This window comes from Falco rusticolus, chromosome 11 (genome assembly GCF_015220075.1).
Source record: "Falco rusticolus isolate bFalRus1 chromosome 11, bFalRus1.pri, whole genome shotgun sequence".
Taxonomy (NCBI): Eukaryota; Metazoa; Chordata; class Aves; order Falconiformes; family Falconidae; genus Falco; species Falco rusticolus.
The window spans coordinates 21,838,431-21,861,548 of NC_051197.1; the positions used below are offsets into that span (position 1 = coordinate 21,838,431).

At 40.7% G+C, this 23,118-nt stretch overlaps 1 protein-coding gene and 1 long non-coding RNA gene across 4 annotated transcripts; one reads left to right on the top strand and one right to left on the bottom strand.

Annotated features, from left to right (window-relative positions):
- Nucleotides 1–159: 159 nt before the first annotated feature.
- On the bottom strand, nt 160–23,112 carry DPH5 (diphthamide biosynthesis 5). Of its 3 annotated transcripts, none has more exons than XM_037404940.1 (8): nt 23,071–23,112; nt 22,749–22,913; nt 19,161–19,285; nt 15,765–15,873; nt 4,601–4,721; nt 2,449–2,488; nt 1,283–1,386; nt 160–408 (listed from the first exon to the last, which is right to left on the bottom strand). In XM_037404940.1, the coding sequence occupies exons 2-8, from the start codon at nt 22,881–22,883 to the stop codon at nt 185–187; spliced, it is 858 nt and encodes a 285-aa protein (XP_037260837.1). In that variant the 5' UTR covers nt 22,884–22,913; nt 23,071–23,112; the 3' UTR covers nt 160–184. The 3 variants fall into 3 exon arrangements, with proteins under 3 accessions (XP_037260837.1, XP_037260839.1, XP_037260838.1); XM_037404942.1 differs by having other exon boundaries at nt 23,068–23,089; XM_037404941.1 differs by lacking the exon at nt 23,071–23,112 and adding an exon at nt 23,010–23,039.
- Nucleotides 4,721–12,342, top strand: LOC119155850. Its single transcript, XR_005106873.1, has 2 exons — nt 4,721–10,223; nt 11,450–12,342. It is a non-coding gene; the product is annotated as an uncharacterized LOC119155850 (long non-coding RNA).
- Nucleotides 23,113–23,118: the final 6 nt, after the last annotated feature.

A 23,118-nucleotide genomic window follows, 5' to 3' on the forward strand; every position in this document is an offset into this window, starting at 1 on the left:
GAGGTTTCTACTGGTGAGAGAACTACTGTGTTTCTGCAAAGCTGAAAACCAAAATTGGTCCATGCTCCTACCATGTTGTCTTTTGAAGTAGTGTACAATCTAACTGCGCTTAGACAAGCTCTAAATATTCACAGGAACATCTTCACATGAAAGACGGAATGAAAATTTAAATGCTTCGTTTTATTTAAGTGGTCTTTTGAAATGCATTATTTTCAAAACTGGAACTATCTACAGAAAAAAGCTTAAGCATTTCTAATTCCAGAGGATGCATAGTGCCTGTAACAACCAAAGAATGCAGCGGACCACCTAATTCCACTGTGGACATCTGATACAGTGTGCCTGAAGCGATCTTCTGATCCGGTGCACCCACACGTGCCAGGCCAACACAGACTGTGTTTTCAGTAATTCCTGGAAGAAAGGAGATTAAATGCTTAATTTATTGACTAATGGTCCTATCATAAAGGAAAAAATACTCAAAATGCTTAAACCTAAACACTGCTTTCTTAAACCTTGGAGTGGCCTAGGAAGAAGCTTGTTGTCAAAGAAAACCAAGCTGTATCCTAGGGATGTTTATAAGCAAAAGCGGGAAGGCAGCAGAAGCAGAATAGGAAATTAATTCTGGAATTGTGTTCCCTTTGAGGGAACTACTGCTTCTGATGCATTAAAGGATAAAATTAAAGGATTTTCATTTTAACAGCATTTCAACTTTTAAAAGGAGAAGTATAGACAGATTAATTTCTATTAGAATTTTTCTGTGACAGAACTGAGTCATTTTTATAGACAGATTTCAGCCCTGGTCTCAGTAAACATCCTTCACAGTTTGCTCTTCACTAGCAAGGTCAAAATCACAGTTCTGCATCACTGGGTTAACCTAGATTCATGCTGGTATTCATGCAGAGCGGAGTGGGACCAGTCTAAATAAAATTAGCAGAAATTTTTGAAGCTTGACCGATCTAAAATGCTCAGAATCCTTCCACCTCCTGCAACTCTAATGGATCAAAGAGCTCACATTTAAAGACGGATGGAAACAGTACAGGGTTACCAAACTGAGGCTTTGACTAAACCTTCAGGAGCCACTAGTGCTTGTTCATCTGTGCTCACTGAACTATACTCTGTTCAAGCTCTGCCAAATCCATCTCATGACTAGGATTTAAAGCTGCCCAGGTCCACTGCAGAGCAGGAGAATGCCAAGATTAAGAGCGAAGGAGTGGAGTTCAGAGGCTCATCAATAACTGTGAATTGAGAGGGGTAGTAGCAGACAGAACCATTGTGGTGATAGTACCTGGTTCTTCTCCTTGGAGCCTCCTGTTTTGAATAATGGCAAGAAGCTGTTCTGCGGCTTGATTCACACTCATGTAGCGTGGTGGCTCATAAATCTTTCTTCCTCTGTAGGGAAAGAAAAGTAGAGAAATTTCACATATAACCCCTTTCATTGTTCCTAGCATTCTTGCAGTTTATTTCAAGAAACCTCTAGACCAGGAAATTGAACTTAAACAGGCCCGGCTCTCAGGCTGGGCCTTTTAGACAAGAGTGGAATTTGTAAGTAAGACAGAAGCCTTTTGTGCTCTTGCCACACCTGTGAAACAGCAGGGCCTCCAGCTGGCAGATCATTTGAGTCCTAAAAGCAAATTCAGCTGCTGGAAGCAATATGCAGGTTCTGCAGCTACTCCCGAAAGCTGCGTTCACTTAAATTCAAGGGCAAAGTACTGTTTTTCTGTCAAATGCCCTGCAGACAGATGATTACAGACTAGAAATATATGCTTAAATGAAGTGCTTTCTTTGCCAACTGTGGATTCAGTCAAATTTTATTTTGAACCTCCAGAATAAACAAACCACAATGATACTGTGAGGCTTCACAAATGTTAATTTAGACCAGAGTTACAGCATGCGTATAAAGTAACCATTTAGATTTGCCACTGTCAAAACATACAGCTTGCAGAGACACGATAAGATGTGGCAAGAGCTTTCCTGAATACAGCTAAAGGAACTTAAGAGCTTTTTCTGTATATTGCTTATTTAGCTGTTCAAAAATGGTGGTATGTATGCGGTACTTCACGCTGGTTTTAGGCAGTGTAAGGACCAATGGATTCGGAACACTGTTTCAGCTATTAATCTGTTGCAGCGTAGGACAGAACAGTAGTAAAACAACACTTCATTTGCCAAGCGGAAAGCTTACCCCATTGTGACTTAATGCTTCTCACAGAAACAGTTAAGATTATGCTCTGCTGCAACTTCATTCAGTTGCTGTAAATAAAGCCACGTCCTTTGTAATGAACAAAGAAGCCGACTCCTTGTAAGAAACAAAGACTGTGGCCACAGAGAAGTAGAAGAGGAGAAAGCAGGTAGGTTCAGTGTTAAGACTATGGGAAAGAACCTTTGTTCCTTGTACAAAAAACCCCTTTGGAAATACACCGTGTGTTTCTATGTATTTTCAAAACGGTGACTCACTTCATTAGATTCTCCAGAGACTGCTCTTTCACTTTGATATCTGTAGAACAAAATGGATATTAAAACACAGGTTTCCTACAAACTTTCCAGTTGAGTTTTCTATCTACATAAAGCTTAATTTAATTGGCAGATTCTACAAACATTATAACAACACTTGAGCTATTACAGGAAAAAGGAACATGGATTACATTCTACTGTTTCATATGTTAATTAGTCTCAAAGTGGTGTGATTTTATGCATGTGATTTTACCCAAAGATAGGGCAAGTTTCACAGATTTCAGAGCAATATAAATGAATAAAAATGCTGCTAAGTATACAAATAGTAGGCATATTTACCATAGGATAGCTAAACACCAGTATGTTTAAGCACATCAGGGTACTGGGACAACTCCTAAATCATGAGTACATTGCGGTCACAAAAGGTAAACCAGTCTGACCAATGAACAGTGATTATTACCTCACTGCTGTGCAGGAACCTGACTTTCGTTAGCATTTCCTTCCTGTTCCAACCAAAATTTAGAACAATCTGTTATGGGAAATAACAAGGATTTGGGCAAAAATAAAATACAGAAGGGGTCAGCTAAGACTCTGTACATCTGCAACGTTACGAAACTAACTGACCACAATCTCTCCAAGAGGCAAGTGAACGTTATCTGTATTCAAATCCCCCCCAAATTATTATCATAGTGAAAGCTGGATACATCTTAAATCTTGATTTTAAAAACAGTATTGCTTAAGTTACACAATCAACTCCTAAATCAAAGTGACTCTGAAGGAAGGTGTTTAAAATGCAAAGCTGCAAGATTATGAGTGCAGAGTGTACCAAATTGCTAATATGTCCGTAAAGTCACTTCAAATTCAGAAGTTTATCAGTAGTAACCTTCTTATGTCACATTTGCTTATCTGGTAGTCTAGTCTAGTTGGATAAGTGATCAATACATAGACCAGAATGATCAAGTAGTATTAAGGGAACAATTAATTTGGAAACTGGAAGTTTTCAGCTGTGAGTCACAATTAGCTGCAGGTACCACAGCTGTCTCTGAAACATGAGATCTATAATGCAATTTTATGGTTTCAAGACTTTTACTCTCTCACTACTATATAAAAAATAATAAAAAGGGAGATCATATAACTGATTATACAAAATATCTGAAGAATACTTTAACATATTACAGTTGTAATAACCCCTGTTTAAAACATTTGTGAAGTCATCCTTCTTTAAAACAAATTACCAGAATTCTGATTTTTAGCCAGTTTTGAAAACAAACAGCTTTCAAGGCACTAGAAAGTCTGATGTGCAGTGATGCTTACAGATTTACATTGTTTCCTGCTCAGGACCCTCCAGTTACCACAGACCTTGTTTTTACTAAAAATACTAATATATTTAGCACTGAGAGATCCCAACTGTGCCTAAAAGATGATACAGAAAGGTAAGTAAGTATATATACAAATATGCAAGTGTCTTATAGTTTAGATGCAGGCAGTTCCATAGTCTTTGAGAAGTTACCTAGATGAGTCGAGTTACTCAGAAAGTGGCTTTCAGCCGAGGATGGTTGGGTAGGATAAAGATCAGACAGCGCCATGGGGAGCAGTATTCTGTTTCAGCTCCATCATCAGCAAGGATTTTTTATAGCATTGAAGCTTCTTACGTGACAATCACCTTTTCCCAAAACGTCCTTAGAGAAGATAATTTAGGAAAAAGACTACCACCTTACAAAATAGAAATGTGGTTAAACGTAAAATTTAGCTCCCCAGGAAGTCAAATGTGTGCAGCTCTAACCTAATTAAGTCAATAGAACATAGCTGCTAGTCCCTGCAATCTGATTTGGATCCTGAGCTAGACCTAGCTTAAAATCACAGTGATCTTCAGAGCAAATGCGGGCCTCCTGGTCCTATTTGACTTCCACCAAGGCATCATTTCTTGCAGATTTTCTGAAGAGTAATTAAGAAATTCCTGGCCACTGTAGCATGAACAATGGCTGAACTGACTCGAAGTACACATACACTAACATTCCCATTTTTGGTATATTTTCAAAGGTACAGTTTAGCTAAGAACATTTGTTTACTCACAGACTGCATCTCACGGCTATCACTATTGTCCCTGGCTGCTGCGGAAGATGGTAGCTAAGGAACCAGGGTAGCTGCTGCTTACCAAGTAAGCACAGTGTGTGCATTCCATTCTGCCTGTTCTTCTGGATCTTGTCAAAAAAGCTTTCTGGCTTCCATGTATCCGTCCAGAAAACTATAGAAATTGTCTCTCCAAAATTGTACAACTGTAAAACAAAGCAAATGCAGGAACACAGAGACACAATAAGAAAATAGAGGGTGCAATACAGCGCGATGAAAATCGTGACCAACTGGCAACACTGAAAAATTCTGAGCCTAGAAGTTTCATACCACAGGAAAGTATTCTCCTATAAGATGCTTAAGTTTGCTCTTTCATCGATACATAACAAAACACTGCATTAAAAATGCTTTCTTCTAAAAAAAGCTGACCTGTACTTCTCTATCTTGTGACTAGTTTTAGTGCATTCCTTTGCATTCCCTCCTTTCTTTTTAACAACATCTGTAATTAGTGAACTGGTTTTTTCTTCTTCATAATAGAGATGCACTGTTGTTCTTTTATTCTCCAAATAGTAAAGCACATTAAAGAACACCTAATAAACTACCTGTAAAGTTTTTACCTGTCTCTGCATTCACCTTTCCAATATACATTAACTAAATTTCAATCTACGTTCTATTCTTTGTTACTTAATTCTGAAGCCCTTCTAAAGGCAAAACCCTTTTAAAATTAGCACCAAGATTATGACTTCTTATTTTGCTGAAGGCTAGGCAACTTCTACTAATGCTGTAATACTTAAAAAAGTTTTGATTCTACTGATACAGTACTATTTGTATTAAAACAGCACTTTCCTGCAGATGAAAGCTGTACCGTGCAAAAGAAGTTACAGTCTAAAGACAGAGTGGACGTGAGGATCTGAAGAGAGGGACAGGTTGTGCGTGAAGCAGAGAGGTGCAACATTTTTTATGCCCATATAATACTGCTAGCAGATTCTATGTCAAACATACTCACTGATCTTATTCTCAACCTTAACACTATTTATTACTGCAAGTCCCTCATCTCGGTGAAGGCATTTGAAGCGATAGTCTTGCCAATCATTTCCAGTGATGCAAAAGCAAAAGCTGTCTGTAACCTAAGGCAGCATGTGGCTTGGAAGTTTCTGTAACCAACCTGAAAAAGGGCAAAACCACACATCAATTTTGGTCAGTTCAGCTCTGGAATGGGGCCATCCCAGGCGGGTTTTACAACTTGCCAAGATTCTGCCTGCTCAAGCCCACCAGAGAAACAAGGGCTATGTGAACTAACCTCCCCACTTTCTCTGGAAACCTGGAAGGAAAAACTGCTTTTCCAAGCCCACTACAGGAGGCACTGTGAGTGCTGTCAGCAGAGAAGAGGACCCTATGTAGAAGCAGCTCTGGCAGCTCCTTCACATCTGGGGATTCCCCTGTACAGTTACTTTACTGCAGCACTAGGCTGTGGTTGTAACTCCTTTATGCTGGCAAAGCAGAATTTGAATCAAAGCAGAAACATGTTTGTTTTCAAGGGATCAAAAACTCAAATTTTAACCATTCATGCTGATAGGAAGAGTGTTTATTCAAAGATTCCTGGAATATTACTGAAAACATTTCCTCTTTACATATTTCATTCTAGCACAAGGACAAGAACACACCGCATATATTTCACAACCTAAAGGTTCTTCCAGTAAACTAAATATAGGTTGAACCAAGTGCAGTGCTCCTGATGTAACTTGTTAACTATTTCAAGGCTGTGCTCTAGACAAAGAAACAAAGCAAGCTATGTTTTACCGATTTTTCATGTGGCAAGCTAGAACTCTTTCCATTTTGTACCAAATATGAACAAAACCTGTTAGAATAAGGAGTTTTTCTTTCTGCCCTTCACTGTGAGAGCATCTAGGAGCAAGTTAACCTTTACTCTCATTGGTAGTATATCTTCAGTCATCAACAAATGCAGTACCAACCTAACTGACCAGCTTACCACCTTCTACCTGAAAGCCACTGCAGTCATTCCCAAAAAGCAGCAGTCCTCACTCAGTGCAGAAAGTGGCCACAATTAACTTCAAATCTTATCCCAGTCCCTTTGGCATTTGGATACCCTGAAAGAGAGAAACTTCCACCTCTGCCTTTTAGCAAAGAAAACAATATGCACAAATGGGCAAAACGTCACTATCCGATAAGGGTTTTGTTGGGAATCTGATATTTTAAACCATTATGCCACATATTAAAAACAAGTTGGGCATTCAACTGTATACCCTACAGCACTTGTTCTGATCATTATTTTTCTCGTTTCTATTGATCATTACAACAATTCTCCATCATCTTTGCCAACAAGAAGTTTGGCAAGTTACCCTTTTTGTGCAAGCACTGCCAGTCAGATTCACTGAATCTGTCCTTTGTTTACCAGGTTTTGCATTAAAACTGAAGTCTGAATGTCAAAAAAGAATAAAACATTTTTGTGAGAAATGGCCTGTCTATTCAGTAGAAATAACTTCAGAATATCTCCACAAAGTATTGATATCCTAGAAAACTGTACTTAAGAGTCTCACAGAAATACGCTTGTTTTCACAGCACCTGGACAGCACAGAAGTAACTTTTACACCAACAAGACGGAATGGGTTATATTTTATTACCGCCTAGAAATGTGTTTACAACTTACACCCTTCTACCAACTAAACTGCTAAAGAATAGATTTCCTAGCATTAATGCATACGTATTTTTACTATAAGTGAAAGAGGGGAAAATACTACTTTGGAAACTTTCTGGTACACCAACAACCTATGAATGCTACGGAACTAAAGCAATAAATGGATACCCCTATTTTGCACGACTACTTGTAATCTATTTCCTTACAAGCACTTCCACAGACACAAATATTTCTTTCTTATCCAGAATTTCATGTCTGCAGACATGTGGCATTCATAGAAACGTAAGCACTGCTCTTCCACCTGTGCAAGTCTGCATTAAAGAAGCAACACAGAACTGTATCAGAACTTACGCTTTTAACTCTCCCTTTGTACCTCATGTAGATTCAGTGTGTTCCTAATACAGATCCCTGTGCTGCATTCTAATTTCTACCTCTTGAAATCCTGCCTGAAGTACCACTTTTAAGATACTTGCTGCAGAGAGCAGTAAATACCAAAAAATCCACTACTACCCTAAGGATTCAGCAGCTACAGAGGACAGCAGGACCACTAGAGATGGAATGCACTTAGATTTAAAAAATATTCTTTCCACCAGCCATAAAAGACTGAACAGGGCCCCAGAATTCCAGAAATCATGCTTGTCATTGGAGTAAGACTGTGACACGTTTGTTAACCAAGGTGTTACTACAACAAAACTGAGGATTAATGTCATGCTTTGAGACGGTTGAGAATAAGTTTAGTAAGACAATGAAGAGCTCTGTATATTTTCAGTGAAACAAGCATGCTGTATGGTTGCTGGCACAGCTTTAAAGGCAGGCAACAGCAAATGGAGTTTCACAGTGGACTTCTGTGTGCTGCACTCTACATTAAGCAGCTGGGGTTTAGGAGTGGGCAAGATCTGCTCTGTACAAGCTAAAACATCTCAAGCATCACACTTGCACTAATCATCAGATTTGTAAGAGTGCCTACATTCTGCTCAGGCACAAAAGTGCCAGAATTTCAAAGGGGCTCACTGAAATGGTTGGACAGACATTTCGTGCTCTCAGCTTGCAAACTGACCTTCTTACCTTCTCCCCTAATGCTCAAAAACTTCACAGAACAATTTCAAAAGGTCATTTTGAAAGACCTCAGTCTTTGGAAATACACCCCCACACACCCCACCCCCCAGTAGTAATTGGCTTAAGCAAAGCTTTGTGCACTTAAATTTTGCAATGCAATAGCTGAAGTCAGGAAAGGAAGCCGCACTCTCCACTCCCAGGCTATGCTCTGTCTGGTGGAGTTTTCTGCCTCTCTCAAAATACTGCAGAAAGCTGTTCTTCAGCTCACACTTTCATCACTTCAGAACAAGCTATATCTTCCTATTTTATTTACACACATAATGTGAAAGAACATCTGACAACTTTTGGTACTGAGGTGTCTGTTTTCAGTTAAAATTGTTAACCCTTCGGTTAATGATATTTCTTATTTTACTTGTTGTTTATATAAGCAGAATTGATTGCTGATTGAGAGGCCAGAATAAACTCGGACAGAAAAAGTGCCGTACCATGATCTCAGCTTGGAAAGCCTGCACGAAATTTCAATGAAACTACTGAGCAACTTCGTTAATGGCCAGTCTGAATGACATCAGACACCTGAAGCTGTCAAGATAAACAGTCTTCACTCAAAATATTCGTGTGGCTAATCACCACAAAAATATAGGGCATAAAAATGAGGAACAAGCTCAGACCAAATAGGGAAATTAAAAAAGGAAGATCCCCCATCCCCTCTAGAAAGTACTAAAGCCAGCAGGAGAAGATGTGCAGTGATATTAAAGGTCAGTAGGACAGCAGCTGCAGAGAAACCAAGAAGTAAACATTTCAAAACACAGACATTTATTTTTACAGCATCTTTCCCAGAATTATTGCTGTATCAGCTGCAATGGTGACAAAGCAATTCTTTCACTTATGAGCCTACCTCCTTTTCTAAAATTCCAAGCAGGTTCAGAACTGGATACATGTCAGGGGAAGAAGGTAAAAAGGAGTCTTACTACATTTTTCAGACCTGGCACCTGTATACACAAGCAAATGCCTGTAAACCCCATATGACTGAAACACTACCCCGCTATGTTCTGCGCTGAGATGGTCACAGGTTACACTGCAGAAAGTTCTCACAGGACAGGTGTGTTTCGTAAATGAACATACTGCACAGTCCGATCACATCCTACTGCCAGACACCAAGAAGCTTTTTCTCCTAAGGCTGTTTCTCAATGGAATGTGGAGACTGTAGAGCACATTGCATTTTCCCAGGTTGCCTCTTGATAAATCCCAATGAACATACACAGAAAAGCTAAGACATGTTTTGTTTATCCTTGTCATAAGAATTTTGATGTGATGCTATGCAACACTCATCCTCAAAAAAAGGAACCTAACAAGTCAGATTTCTCCCCTTATCCTCCATAACCATTAACAACCCTCCAGACCATATACGTCAGATTAAAGGGCTACTTCTGTTCTTTATATTATATATTGTTGCCAAAGAACAGCTTAGGAAGTATGACAATCATCAACAAAGAGGCAGCAAGAATCAGTCAAATTTCACTTTTGCTTGTAATTGGTCATAAGAATCAATCACAAGCCTAGCTCTAGCCCTTTGCAGTATCTTATTTAGTACCAGAGACCTTTAGCAACTCTGAATGCCTCTCATGAGAACCTTCCCATGAAATTGAAAGTTTTTTATCATTCACACATGGGTTTATGACTCCTTTTTGTACTGCAAACCAACAGATTGGCTCAGATGTCCCCAAAACCTCCAGTCCCCTTAGTATGTGCCAGAGAGCAAGGAACCGTGAAGAAAAGGACGTTTGGCTGGGGGAAGCCCACTACACGTGATTGCAGTCTTCAGGAGGCAGCTGAGGCAAATCACATAAAAGCAACTGAAGGGAAGAGCATGTTTTTCCCTTGGCTGTTTCCTGTATCAGTACTTAGGAAATAACTCCTGCACGAGCAGAACAAAATTCAGCTATCAAAAGACTCAAACTCCAAGCAAACTTGAACAGGACACGATTTTCCCTCCAAGGTAATGTCACTTTAACTTTAAAAACCTCCCAGGACCCTTCCCAGCAATATCAAATAAGTCCTTCCCACCCTGGTCACTTGTGTTACTAAACTGAAATGAAGGTCTCTAAATAGAGAAAAAAAGGAATCTATTCTGATTAAATGATGTTTCTGGGTCATGTTTGCTGGTGACAAACGGCACTAAGCGGAACAGCTGTTGTGAGTAAGGTAGCAGTGTGACTAGCAATTATTTAACCTTTAATTGGTTTAAGAATAAATGCCAACTTCTGAAAGGCTCAAAAGCTGGTAGTAAGCAAAAAAACTAAACAGCAATGGAAAACAATTTGGTTTAACTGTCAGTGAATAAAAAACTACTTTGCATAGAGCCCCTCCTATTAGAACAAAGAGTATTTTTGAAGATTAAGGTACAGAGAGAGGGTGTAACTTGAAGGTTCCGCTCCTGCAGCTACTACAGGTTTTCTATTTGACTGTAAGCACAGCAAGTAATGATAGCATCCTTCAGCTTCCTTATCTATAAGTAATGTTTTTCTACTTGACGCTGAAAATGTACTCACCTCTTCAGTAAAGACTCAAAAATATCAAAGCAAGCACTGCTTTTGCATTTAAGTGATCAGCGAGTAATGAAAAGACACAACTGTTTTATAACCTTAATTGTCTTACAAGAATTAACTGGACTGCAAACAAAAAAAATGGAGATGAGTCACTGAAAGAAACAAGGGGACATGCAGATGTTTGTTCTGAAGCTATTCAGGTGGAAAGTGGGTATGTCTCAAAAGAAAGGCAGGCCTTTGCCATGACATGTTTTTTTCCTAGCTACCATACCAAAACATAAAGTAAATGCTTTCAAAACTAGCAAGACCACTCTCCCGTAAATGAGTGGCTCATTTTAGTCTTTTGTTTCATCCAGTGGCTGGCATCCAGCTTTGCACTTTAGTTCTCAGTCCTCTTTTTTTTTTTACTGTAATGCCATTATCTCAAACCATTTGAAGTTGCATCATTCCTTCACGTGCATCGCAGGTCAGCATGATGCAGTCTTCCTCATGTGTTTGACCATCCATACTGCTACCTCAAAGACAAATTACCAGAACGGGGTCAAGAGAGAACTCTGTCCCAAAAGCACCACTCTGGTTAGTGACCATCCCAAACTAATCCAGATGTCATGCAAATTAGGAAGGAAGGGGAAAGGTGTAAATCAGAGATCCTGAGTTCTCTGCCTCTTTATTCTAGGGCGAAGAGCCTTAGCAATCAGCCCTATTCTGAAAAACCAGGTGTGGGTACAGATAAAGCTATGGAAGTCGTGCCAGGCTGCCCCTCTGTTCCCAACTTGCAAAGCTGAGTCCTAGCCAGACCGAGCCGAGGCAATGTCCCGCTCACAGGGTAGCTGAGCGGTGGTATAGAACACGGGGAAGCCTCTTACCTAAAATACTAAGCTTTGCAAAGCTACAGAAGTACAGTGCAGCTGCTGATGAGGAAAGCTGAACTGTCTCACCGGTTACCACCTACTAGAAGTGCTCTCTGAGAATTTTGGCCTTCCCCTGGGGACTTCTGTCCCCTGTCCCTGACTCCCTGGTAATGTGCATTGATACCAAACTGCATGACTTTCTTCACCAGGTCATTGTTCCCCACTACAACATGAGTCAGAGTGATCAACATACCTACATATCAAACTCCAGCCAAGAGAGGTGAACCTACAGAGAATGTGCTAAGAGGCACTCACACACAGTCACTTTTCCTGGCTTCTCCCCCGGGGCTATATGCATTTGGATTTGAGGGAAAAGATGATCTTCAGCCTTGGGAGGGGGGCGGGGGGAATCTGACAGTGAAGCACAGCAAGAACAGCATAAAAGACGAAGCCAGAGCAAGTCATAGAGCCTTATGCCCAGTCAGACTAGTACTTTGCTAAGTTACACTATCCCCTGCTTTCAATGGCTATAGCTCTCTGTATGAATCTCTGAGAGCTTCCTAGAAATTAAAGTTTAATTTTCAAAACTAAAATAACCCTGTTCTTTGTGCAAATACAATCTTCACCTGTGCAGCCTTCGAAACAGCTGAACTGATTCTGTTAAATGGGCAAGACAGTAAAAAAAAAAACCACCCCCAAAACCCCAACTATTTGAAAACAGATATTCACCCTTCTTTACAATTTGGCAAGAAATATATTTACGAATTGAAGGTGACAAAGCATCACGAATGCTCTACTGACTTCAGTAACTCACTACTGTACGGGAAAACAGCACAACTACCAGAATACTGTTGGCTGCACAGAAACATTACTCTGATGACAAAAGGCATGTTCTTTTGTGCACAGACCAGGCTGTAGCTGCATTTTACTGAGGGCCTAATCAGCAGTTACAGCTCACTACGCACATGGCTTTCAGAACAGCGTATAAAGGTGTTTCCTGTTTTTCTCCAGTAAGAAAGAAAGAGGTTTTGTATCACAATCAGATTAAAACAAGAAAAAAAGCCAAGCCTTTTCTGTGGTGAAGCAAAAGAGGAATCCCTGCTATATTTGACAGCAACTTTGCCATTTGAAACACAATAACTCCAAAACTAAATGGATGGCAGGAGACAGCCATGAACGTAAAGACTGTGGAAAGAAATTATAAACTTCCACCACAACTCTAATAAAATCACAGGCTGCTTTTTTGTAGCATACCCCTCACTTGCTGTTTATGCCTGTAAGGAGCAATGAAGAGTTAAACATACAGCTGGTTATAGTCTGTCCGGTAATACAATATGATCACTATTTCCTAAAATGCTTTATACAACAACAGGAATGTTGACTTATGAGAAGGCAGCCCCTCCCAAGCCAGAAGGGAAAAGGGGACTAATGCCAGAGTGAATAACATCACATTTCCTTCATGGTCTGTTCCCTTCAGCATGGGATAAGGAAATAAATAGTAAACTAACCTCCAAAACTCTGCATATGTGAAAAACCTTACAAACTGTTCGAAATATATTCCGTTAGTTTTCTGCTCTCTTTTTCAAATAACCCAGAAGCTCTATACTCCTTCCTATGCCTAGCTGGAGTTGTGGGGGAAGCAAACTTTCAGAAAACTTAGTCATCTATTCTCTTTGGGAACAAGAGCCTTGCATCTTCCTTCCTAATGAACGTAAAAGAACAGTAAAAAGATAGCGGGTAGCAGAAACTACTTGTCAACAGCTTGAGAGCAGAAGCAAACTTTGTGCCACTGTGAAGCCAAAAGGGGAAAGGGTGAGCCCCAGCCTCGACTCCGGCATTACCCACCCCAATAAGTGCAGTCATGCGACAGCTGCCATCTGTCTGCTGCACATGTAGATTTTATACAACAAGGAGCCTACTTCCTTCCTAAAAGATAATTTTAGTGTCATAGAATGGTTCGGGTTGGAAGGGACCTTAAAGATCATCTAGTTCCAAGCCCCCTGCCATGGGCTGGGGCACCTTCAAGTACACCAGGTTGCTCAAAGCCCATCCAGCCTGGCCTTGAGCACTGCCAGGGATGGGCATCCACAGCTTCTCGGGGCAACCTGTTCCAGTGCCTCATCACCCTCACAGTCAAGAATTTCTTCCTAATATCTAATCTAAATCTATCATCTTTCAGTCTAAAGCCATTACCCCTTGTGCTGTCGCTACATGCCCTTGTAAAAAGTCCCTCTCCAGCTTTCTTGTAGGGCCCCTTTAGGTACTGGAAGGCAGCTACAAGGTCTCCCCAGAGCTTTCTATTCTCCAGGCTGAAGAACTGCAGCCCTCTCAGCCTGTCTTCGTAGCAGAGGTGCTCAGCCCTCTGATCACCTTTGTGGCCTTCTCTGGACTCATTGCAACAGGTACATGTCGTTCTTATGTGGGGGCCCCAGAGCTGAACACAGCACTGCAGGCGGGGGCTCACGAGAGCAGAGGGGGAGAATCACCTCCATCCGCCTCTGGTCATGCTGGTTTTGATGCAGCCCAGGGCACGGTTGGCTTTCTGGTCTGCAAGCACACATTGCTGAGTCATCTTTTGCTTCTCATCAACCACCACCCCCACGTCTTTCTCCTCAGGGCTGCTCTCAGCCCATTCCCTGCCCAGCCTGTATGGACACCGGGGGTTGCCCCGACCCAGGTGCAGGACCCTGCTCTTGGCCTTGTTGAACATCAGGAGGTTCGCACAGACCCACCTCTCGAGGCTGCCAGGGTCCCTCTGGGTGGCATCCCTGCCCTCCAGCGTGTCGACCGCACCACTCAGCTTGGTGGTGTCGGCAAACTTGCTGAGGGCGTGCTTGATCCTCCTGTCCTTGTTGCTGACAAAGATGTTAACCAGCACTGGTCCCAGGTCTCACAGCAATAGGCAGGTTATCACTAAGAAAGTGCTCATGGGAATAATTATAAAGAATGTGAATCCTCTACTGCATTCCCTTTAGCATTAGCATTCACATCTCAGAGCAGTTGTCAATGCAGTGTTGCTGAACTGCCAGCTGACAGGGCTCTCACATTTCTAACCATTTAAATGTGATTAAAGACAGAGATAATACTCAACTTATTGCAACAGATTTTCTGCTGCTGGGCAGCATTGATATAAGGCTACTGGAGTTTGTCAGTGTAAATTTGAGGGTGTCAGTTAGTTGTTTGCTGAAAATGAAAAAGAAAGTGTTATTTTATACAAAGCTAGGAAGGAATGCTACCTCTTCAGTGATGAAAACTTGCTGTTCAAACCCCCAAGTCTTGTCTGTAGTACAGTTACATTCCTGTGCTTCCTTTCCACTTTGATAAAGCGGGAGCTTGGTTTAGGGGTTCCCATACACAGGGAACCACTCTGAACCTTGAGAGGGCAGGTTCTGTGTTAAAGTAATTAGTGAAAACAAGTGAGGGGAAGCTTCAACTAATTCCTCTGCGATTAGTTATGATACATACACTGCCATAACATTTTTCATGCAGGAAAATAATGGACCTATGTATGTGTAAAAGGAAGTAGTGAAGTATTTTCTTGGGGGACGCTAGACATTTTCTAGTTTAGTCATTCAAGAAGCACAAAAACTGTAATTTGTTGTTCTAGTCCTTGGCTAAAATCCCTCCTCTCTTGGCAGATGGCCAGAAAGTGAAGACAGGTCAACCTTGAACAGAAAGAATGCATCATATACAAGATTTTGGAATTAGTTATGATCTGAGTTGGGCATATAGACAGGCTTGTGCATGTATTCCTTTTAGGACAAGACTAGCACATTTTTCCACAGAATAACAACCTAATTTAAGAATAAAGTTATCAAGTGACCATCGGTAGTAGAAGGAAGCCAACGTGAGCAAGGCTTTATCTGTAGAGTAACTTAAAATTTTCCTGGGGCAGAAGGAAGTTAGAAAGCAGAGAAGAATAGAAGTGTTGCTGTTCATTTTCACGTGCTCTCATCAAAAGGGACTTTTGCTGATGTGTAGCATGCTGAAAAGGAAGTGTTAACAAATTCTGACAACAGAAGCGTACAGTTGCTACAGATCTTCAGACTTTAGATTGCGACACGCTCTGCCATAGCAGTAGAAGAGCTCACCAATTCCAAGTTTAGCAGTTGTGGAATAGCATACATACAAAAATGTTACCTGTAAACCACAGCAGCCCACTGCATTCATTATTGAAGCATTATGAATGATCTTGTATGGAATCCCCAGTTTTACTGCACGTAGTACTAAATCGCTATGCGTTGTGGCCCTAAGAAAAGAAAGGCATTAAAATATTGGAAAGATAAAGTGGCCTAGTATTACTAGCATTATAGTTTGTTCTGAAAGTAAAATTAAACCCTTCAAAACTCAGGCAATGCAGAGGTGCCAAGACGGCACCAATAACTTGACTAATTGTTACAGGAGAGTAAAAACTCCAATAAGGCTTCCACATGTCATCTTCCCTAGCTGAAAATACAGGCATCCTCAGTACGTTTCAGTTCTTTGCAGCTCTCTGGCATAATTAAAACTGTAGCACCAATACTATTGTTACTTTTTAAAGTAGCATTAGCAAGTACTTGAAAGGGAAAGTTCCATATATCCTTTGCCTTCTGCAGGTGTCTGCTGGACATCTGTTAACTGTAAAGGCCAACTCCATTTGGCATAGACTTCAACAAAACTCCAGTATTTCCTCACTTGCTGCACAGCCAGGCCTTTTCCCATTGGCACCAGTGCATGCCAGGAAAGCAACACACTCGAACAAGAACTCTGACCAGACTGAGGTAAACTGCATGCAGTCCTTAGAAAAAACATCCTTTGACTAAATCAATTTTTATAATATTTAAGACAAATCACTTATATTAACAATGCCTAAGTTAAAGTGATCAAATTTATTCTGAAATAATTAAGAAAATTCTAGTTAAGGTTAGAAGTGAGCTAAATTTGGCTCCAGGCCTAATCGTCAATACACACCTTGCAGTGACTGGTGCAAAAATTACTGGGCTTGTGATTAATGCAATTGGGATTAGAGTCCTAAAATGGCAAGTATATACAGATCCAACAAATCTCTAAACTGCAACCATGTTTACATATGTATCTTGCTTGTATGTATGCTTACATACATGCTAGGCACTCCCATTTTCCATGTGAAATCCAAAAATGCACCTACCCCTTACCTAAATTTATCAAACCAGAACAACGACCTTAGCCATCTCATTCCCAAGATGTACCACACATTTCAGCGTGGCCGTTCCAAAGAAGGAAGCAAAGAAAGAAATAGCATATGCCAATAAGAATAATTAAATAGGAAGACTGCTTTACCCTGGCCTGGTTCAGTAACCCTAACAAAATTCCCCGGATTTTCAGTCTGATATTTTTGATGCTGCACGTCTGACTAGCACCCATCAGCAGATCAGGTGCTTCAGACTGGGGCGCAAATGTGGCAGCTGCTGGCAAGGCTGTGAAGATCAATCATTTTAAAAGGAAATTAATTTCACTGGAGGGAAAAGAAATGGCGGGATCTGAATTTGGGAAATGAGAGACCCTGCTACAAACAGGCTCCCAGACCTAGAAGAATGCAGTGAAGTGATCTAAAACTACACTTTGGTTAGTAAACAAACTATGCTCCTGAGTTCCATAAGCAAAGGGGATTTAAGAATGCCTGCACTAAGAGGGGACTAGTTTTATTCCCTTCACATACATAGGACAAGAAGCACTGGAGGATTTTGTGGTTATGCTAATACCGACCAAGGGATCAGCTGGCTTTATTCACTGAAATTTGCTCCAGCCAGTATTTTCTCCCAGTAGATCTGTCCATAATGACTGTAACTAAAAGCAAAAGTGCCCTCAAGAGCACTCGGCTAATACCAGCAAAGCCTTCACAGAGGCAGCCCTCTGCACCAACAGCTATACTATCATTTTCTGACACTAATACAGCTTTTTAAGTTTTATGAGTAGTAATAAGATGAATGACAGGACCAGGCTAGATGAAGGTGGGCTTTCCAGTATACTACTAAAATTGCCAGGTCCCTGCTAGTACCTCCATAGCCGTTACCACATACGCAGATAAAAACTTACCATGAACAAGTGAGAAGAATGACAGGGGCACAGCTTGTTTTATCACTTCAACCATTAACCACCAACACCTGAGATTTCCTAGGGCTGCCAAGTACTCTTCTTACCTGCAGACTACTTGGAACCCTATGATCAGCTACAGTCACATGGCTTCTATCCTCCTCCCATATGGCTTCTCTTAGGACAAAAACATTTAGCACTCTTTCCTAGGAACCTCATAAACCCCTAAATCCTTAGGGCTCTATGTGGGCACAGAAGCAGTTCTAGCTGTAATATTAAGAGCTAGGAATGTAAACATTTAGAGAGAGATATTCCAAAAAAAAGGGTCATTTTCTACAAGGATGTACTATGTTAACCAGAATTGAAGTATTTTGACACTGAAACTAATGATAACTGAGGCAGATCAGGATAGTGCTTACAAGTACTGATTACATTTCAGTATGTGTAGGTTTCTCTTTTTCATCTTGTGTATTTAGTTGTATCAATCACTGACTCAGAGCATGAGGGCACAGGTGATGTGGCTCTACACTCCACATGAATCCTAATTTTAATGTTAACATGCATTGAAAGAATAAACAATATTTCTGCAATACAGCATCATCTGCCCATACTTTAATACAATATTCTCTTGCCAGTTCCCTTCAACCTGTATTTACATAAATTATCCGCTTTTGACAGATGTGCACACTGCTTCTCTTTTTCATAAACTCTATTTTTTCACTCACAAATAGGGTACTCAGTGATTTGATTTTTCTTGTGCCCCTTAACACTGTGGTATAAATCTTGAATCACCAGCTGGAGACTAAAAGCTCTTCTGTATGGCTTGACATTACAGATTGATGATGCCTGACTGAAAAGACAGAAGGAGATCCTTCTGGTGATAGAAAAAGACTATACTTTTCAGCAGGAATAAAAAGTGGAAACAAAAGGCTTAATAAACCAAAATGAGAAGACATCTATAACGACCTAAGTGATTTTAAAAACTAGCATATATCAAAGCAGAAGCACTGTACAACCATCAATCAGCATTCATTCTAAAAAACCTGAGCCTAAAAGCTGCAATTTTTAAGTATGAAGAGCAACTAAAAGAACACTCTCTCAAAACATAGCACATTTCTTAATTACGAGATATCGTAGAATTTCTTCTGTTAGCAGATAAAACATGGAACAAAATATTACCTGTAAAAAGCTAGCACGGAGAATGAAATGGTAAGTGACTGCTAAATGAAAGATTCATATATCCTGGAGGGTCCACATTCCTATCTACAAGGGATAGCTGGGCAAGGAAACTCCAAAGCAATATAAACTGTAGACAACTGCATGTATATTTTTAATGCAATACGAAATATAGAAAGACATAAAAAGTGCTTATGGTCTGAAAATCAGCTTCTTCATAAAGAATTAGTCATGGACTATGGCTCCTTCCTATTGAAAAAGAGAGACTGAACAAACTATAGCAGTAACTAAAATGTTGCTTTGTCTTACCCGAAAGGATCACCAACTACAAGAAATGCGACATCACAAACATCAGCTTCTTTTAAAATGCTATCTGCGTCTTGTTCCACTGTTTCTCGGTCAGCCAAAATCAATTCTTTTCCATAAAACTCCTCCTAGAAATTGAAATTAATAAAAAACACCAAAGTAAGACATTCAGGAGTGGTTTAGTATCTCTCAGGAATGCAGACAATGGACACTTTCCAGCAGTCTGACACGTCTTACAGAACCCTGCCTCCCCTTGCAAGAACACCTGAGCTTCCCATAAAGCAGCTCCAAGTTGACAGAAATCAGTCAAGCACATTATTCTGATAAGGACTTTGGGGTTTATGCTGTGCAGTTGAGAAGCTATTCCAAACATAGCTCAATCACACCTGCATACTGAAGGTACCTGGGTGGACTCTAGGCATAGAGGTACAGTTAATGTAACTGGTCATCCTGCTGTAAAGCATCCCCTCTTAAAAGTCTGAGCCTAACTGCTTAGGTGAGTTAAAATGCTGACATCAAACCAGATACAAATATGACACTAGCTATACCACGACCTAGTTGATATTTTTCTTTAGCACATTCTAACTATACCACATCTAATGAATGATTTCACATTAATCCTTCATTTTCAGTTCTCTGTAAGAAATACTTCACTAAGTATACAGGCATACACGTATATGATCACATCCTTCACTGTTCTCCAGCAGTTCAGTAATCATCATGTCTCTTTGTATGTTTTAAATGCCTTTATTTCCAGAATCAATCTCACACGTGTAATAAAACTTATTAGTGCTAAGAACATGTTGTCTGACTATCCTGAACCTATCTGTCTCCAAGTCATGGGTCTTACAGACATACATTTCATGTGCTCTTCATATGACCAGATAAAGGGTTTTTTTCCAGGGCACAGACAAAGAAAGCTGGTTTTGTTCTAAATAGTATCCAGAAAGTTTGGGTGGTATTACAAATATTAACAAATTGATAAAGCAATTAAGTCAGTTACGGTCCAGAAAGATTTTCCTCTGACTTCTCCTGTGACTTCAATGATAGAATCATCTTTGCCTACAAAGAACAGTGAATTGACATGAGAACCATCATACTTGTACAGAAGTGGAGTAATGCTTCCATAAAAATATCCATCCCATAGCTACAGTACTAGATATGGGACCTCTGTTACTGGGTTCAGTTCCCTTTCTGTAGATGACTTCCTCACCATTTTTGGATGGTTCTCTACCTCTGTAAAATAAGGATATTATTTTCCTTACGAAACAGACTACAAGCTGTACAGATTTGATAGAAAGGGGACCAAATAAATGTATACACCAATCTTCTATCTGTGATTCAGAACAGTTGACAGCCACCCTGGAGTACTGCTGAGGTCCATACTAGACAAACTACAACAAATTTTGATAATCCATTTGTTTTTATTAGGTATCTTACACTAGATGCACATTAGCACAACAGCAGCAGATGTATAAAGCAAAGCACTTGGTGCTGAGAACTCAGTAACAATGCTACATAACTTTTTGGTGGGTTTACCATTGAACCAGACCAACTTTAGTCCAGTACTGTAAGCGAATGCACACCACAGAGCAAAGCAGTTGCATTCCCAGAAGTACACCATTAAGTTTTTTCATCTAATGGAATCTATTTGCATGCTTTGAGACTGCTCCACAATGAAAATCAAGGCACATTAATTAGAGACTACATAAAAAGCACTCTCCTGACAAAACCTAAAATGTAGACTCACTGGGAGGCCACTGCGTCCACACAGCTCTTTCACCAAATTAAGGGCCGATTTAGATGGTTGACATCAAATAGCCTTTAATATACATTTTAGGCCAACAAGATAAACTCCGTAGGTTATGACATTTGAATTTTGAGATCTGATTTTAAAAGCATCAACACAGGAGGATTTCTAGAAATCCAAGAAAAGATCTGTTCTTTATCTCAAGAGCTTTCCCGTAACTGTTCATGTTGCTTATGAGAGACTGGCCTTCAGAGTACTAAATAAACCATTCAGTGCTGTCACTTGTATGTAAACTGAACTGTAATATCAACACTTGGTGATTAATTTCTATATTCCCTCTTTCACAGTTTCAGGTAAGACAGAATCTTTGTTTTTATTGATCATTTTTCAAATTACTTCATCTTTGGGACTTCAAAGTTTCCAAAAGACTTAAACCAATAAAAAACAAAACAAACTCCCCAAAACAACCATGCCAAAAATATTCAGCATTTTTCTATTACTCAATATTTTATTTTCAACTGACCAGGAATTCATAAATATTTTTTTTAATAACCAAGATTTTGATTGCAGATTTTGCAAAGTAAAATAGCCAAGTAATCATTTTTATTTTGCAGTTTTCCAACTATCCAAGAACAACAATAACATTTTATTTTGAATGGATTACTTTCAATTCCAATTGCTTGTGTATACTGAAAAAAAACCCCAGAAAAACAGAGTAGATCTTCATTACAAAATACAGCAGACACTATAGAGATGGCCCCAAATATTCTAACCTAGCTTGTATCTAGAAACCAAGCTGCCTACAAGCTAAGTGTCTCATGTGCTGTATGTGCATACAGGTATGCATACAAGTCCATTATGGCTATACAGCATCCAATACACAAACAGGACAGCTCATTTGGGGGCAAGACCCCTGTTCTGTGGGTAAATGAGCTCTTTTTTTGGTATTATTTCAACATTAAACTTTATCTTTCTATGACCAGTGAACCTACCAGAATTAGAATTCGCACATTTTTACTACTTTCTTCTTCCATAAGGTGTGTTGGCTACGAAAAAGCTTAACTCAGTGTTGTTCAACAGCCCATCTCTAGCTGAACCGTGCGTGTTCTGGAAGTCCCAAAATAGCGAGACAGCTTGGCCCACAAGGAAACACAGAAACGTCTGGGGCGTGAATTATTTTTTTTCCTTACTGAAAACCAAGGTTTGTTGACATTACATTGATGTTGCAGAAGTGCGTGGTTTTGGCTCTTGCTCATACAAATATGACAAAAATGTATGACACTATTAGTATGCTCTTAAGGGAAAGAATCTGCCTGAAAATAAGAAAATGCACAGGGAAATTAATTTTTTTTAATAATTTGGGTTTTATTTTATTATCACTTGTGCAGTGAGAAGCTCTGAAATATGACTGATTAAACTCTTAAACACGTTATTCCCAGCAGGCACACCGTAATACCTCAGGCCGATACACCAGTCCAAGGCTCCAAAACATGTTATTTTTCTGGTACGTCTTTTATTTTTTTGTTTTGTTTTGTTTGTAAACAGATCATATGTTTTTCTAACCAAGTTCTCCAACATTTCAGGACCTGCATACATTGTGATAATGTGATATGAAAACTAATGTCTACACTTGTAGGAAGGAAGATTTTATTTTCGTTCCAGTCTTCTCGCATGGCAGCGAAATGATTTCTCCTATAAATTACAGCCCGTGAGGGTCACGCACACGCTGTTCCCGAGGCCACGCACCCTCGGTCCCCCCCGCAGCCGCTGCTGGCCGCAGCCCCGGCACCCCCTGCCCCCCGGGACGAAGCGCCGGGGCCCCGTGCGGCGGCGGGACCTACCAGCGCCTCCTTGCCCACCGTGAGGAGGGACGTGTAGGCCTCCAGGTACACTCTGCGGCACCGCCTCACCGCCTCCAGCCCCTTCACCGTGATGTCCTTGGCATCGCCCAGGCCCAGCCCGACCAGGTACAGCATGCTCAGGGAGGCCGCCAGGGCCGCCGCCACCTACCGCGGGAAGGGACACGGGGGTCAGCCGGGGAAACCCCCTCCCCGTACCACCGACTGCCCCCCGCGCCGAGACCTGGTCTGGCCTCGCCTCACCTCTCCCCGCTCCTGCCACCCGCCCCGCCGCGCCCATCCGCCGCCGCGGCCCGTGCCCCACCTGCCTCCCGCCGGCCACGCCGCCGCCAGCGGCCACCCCCGCGCCGCG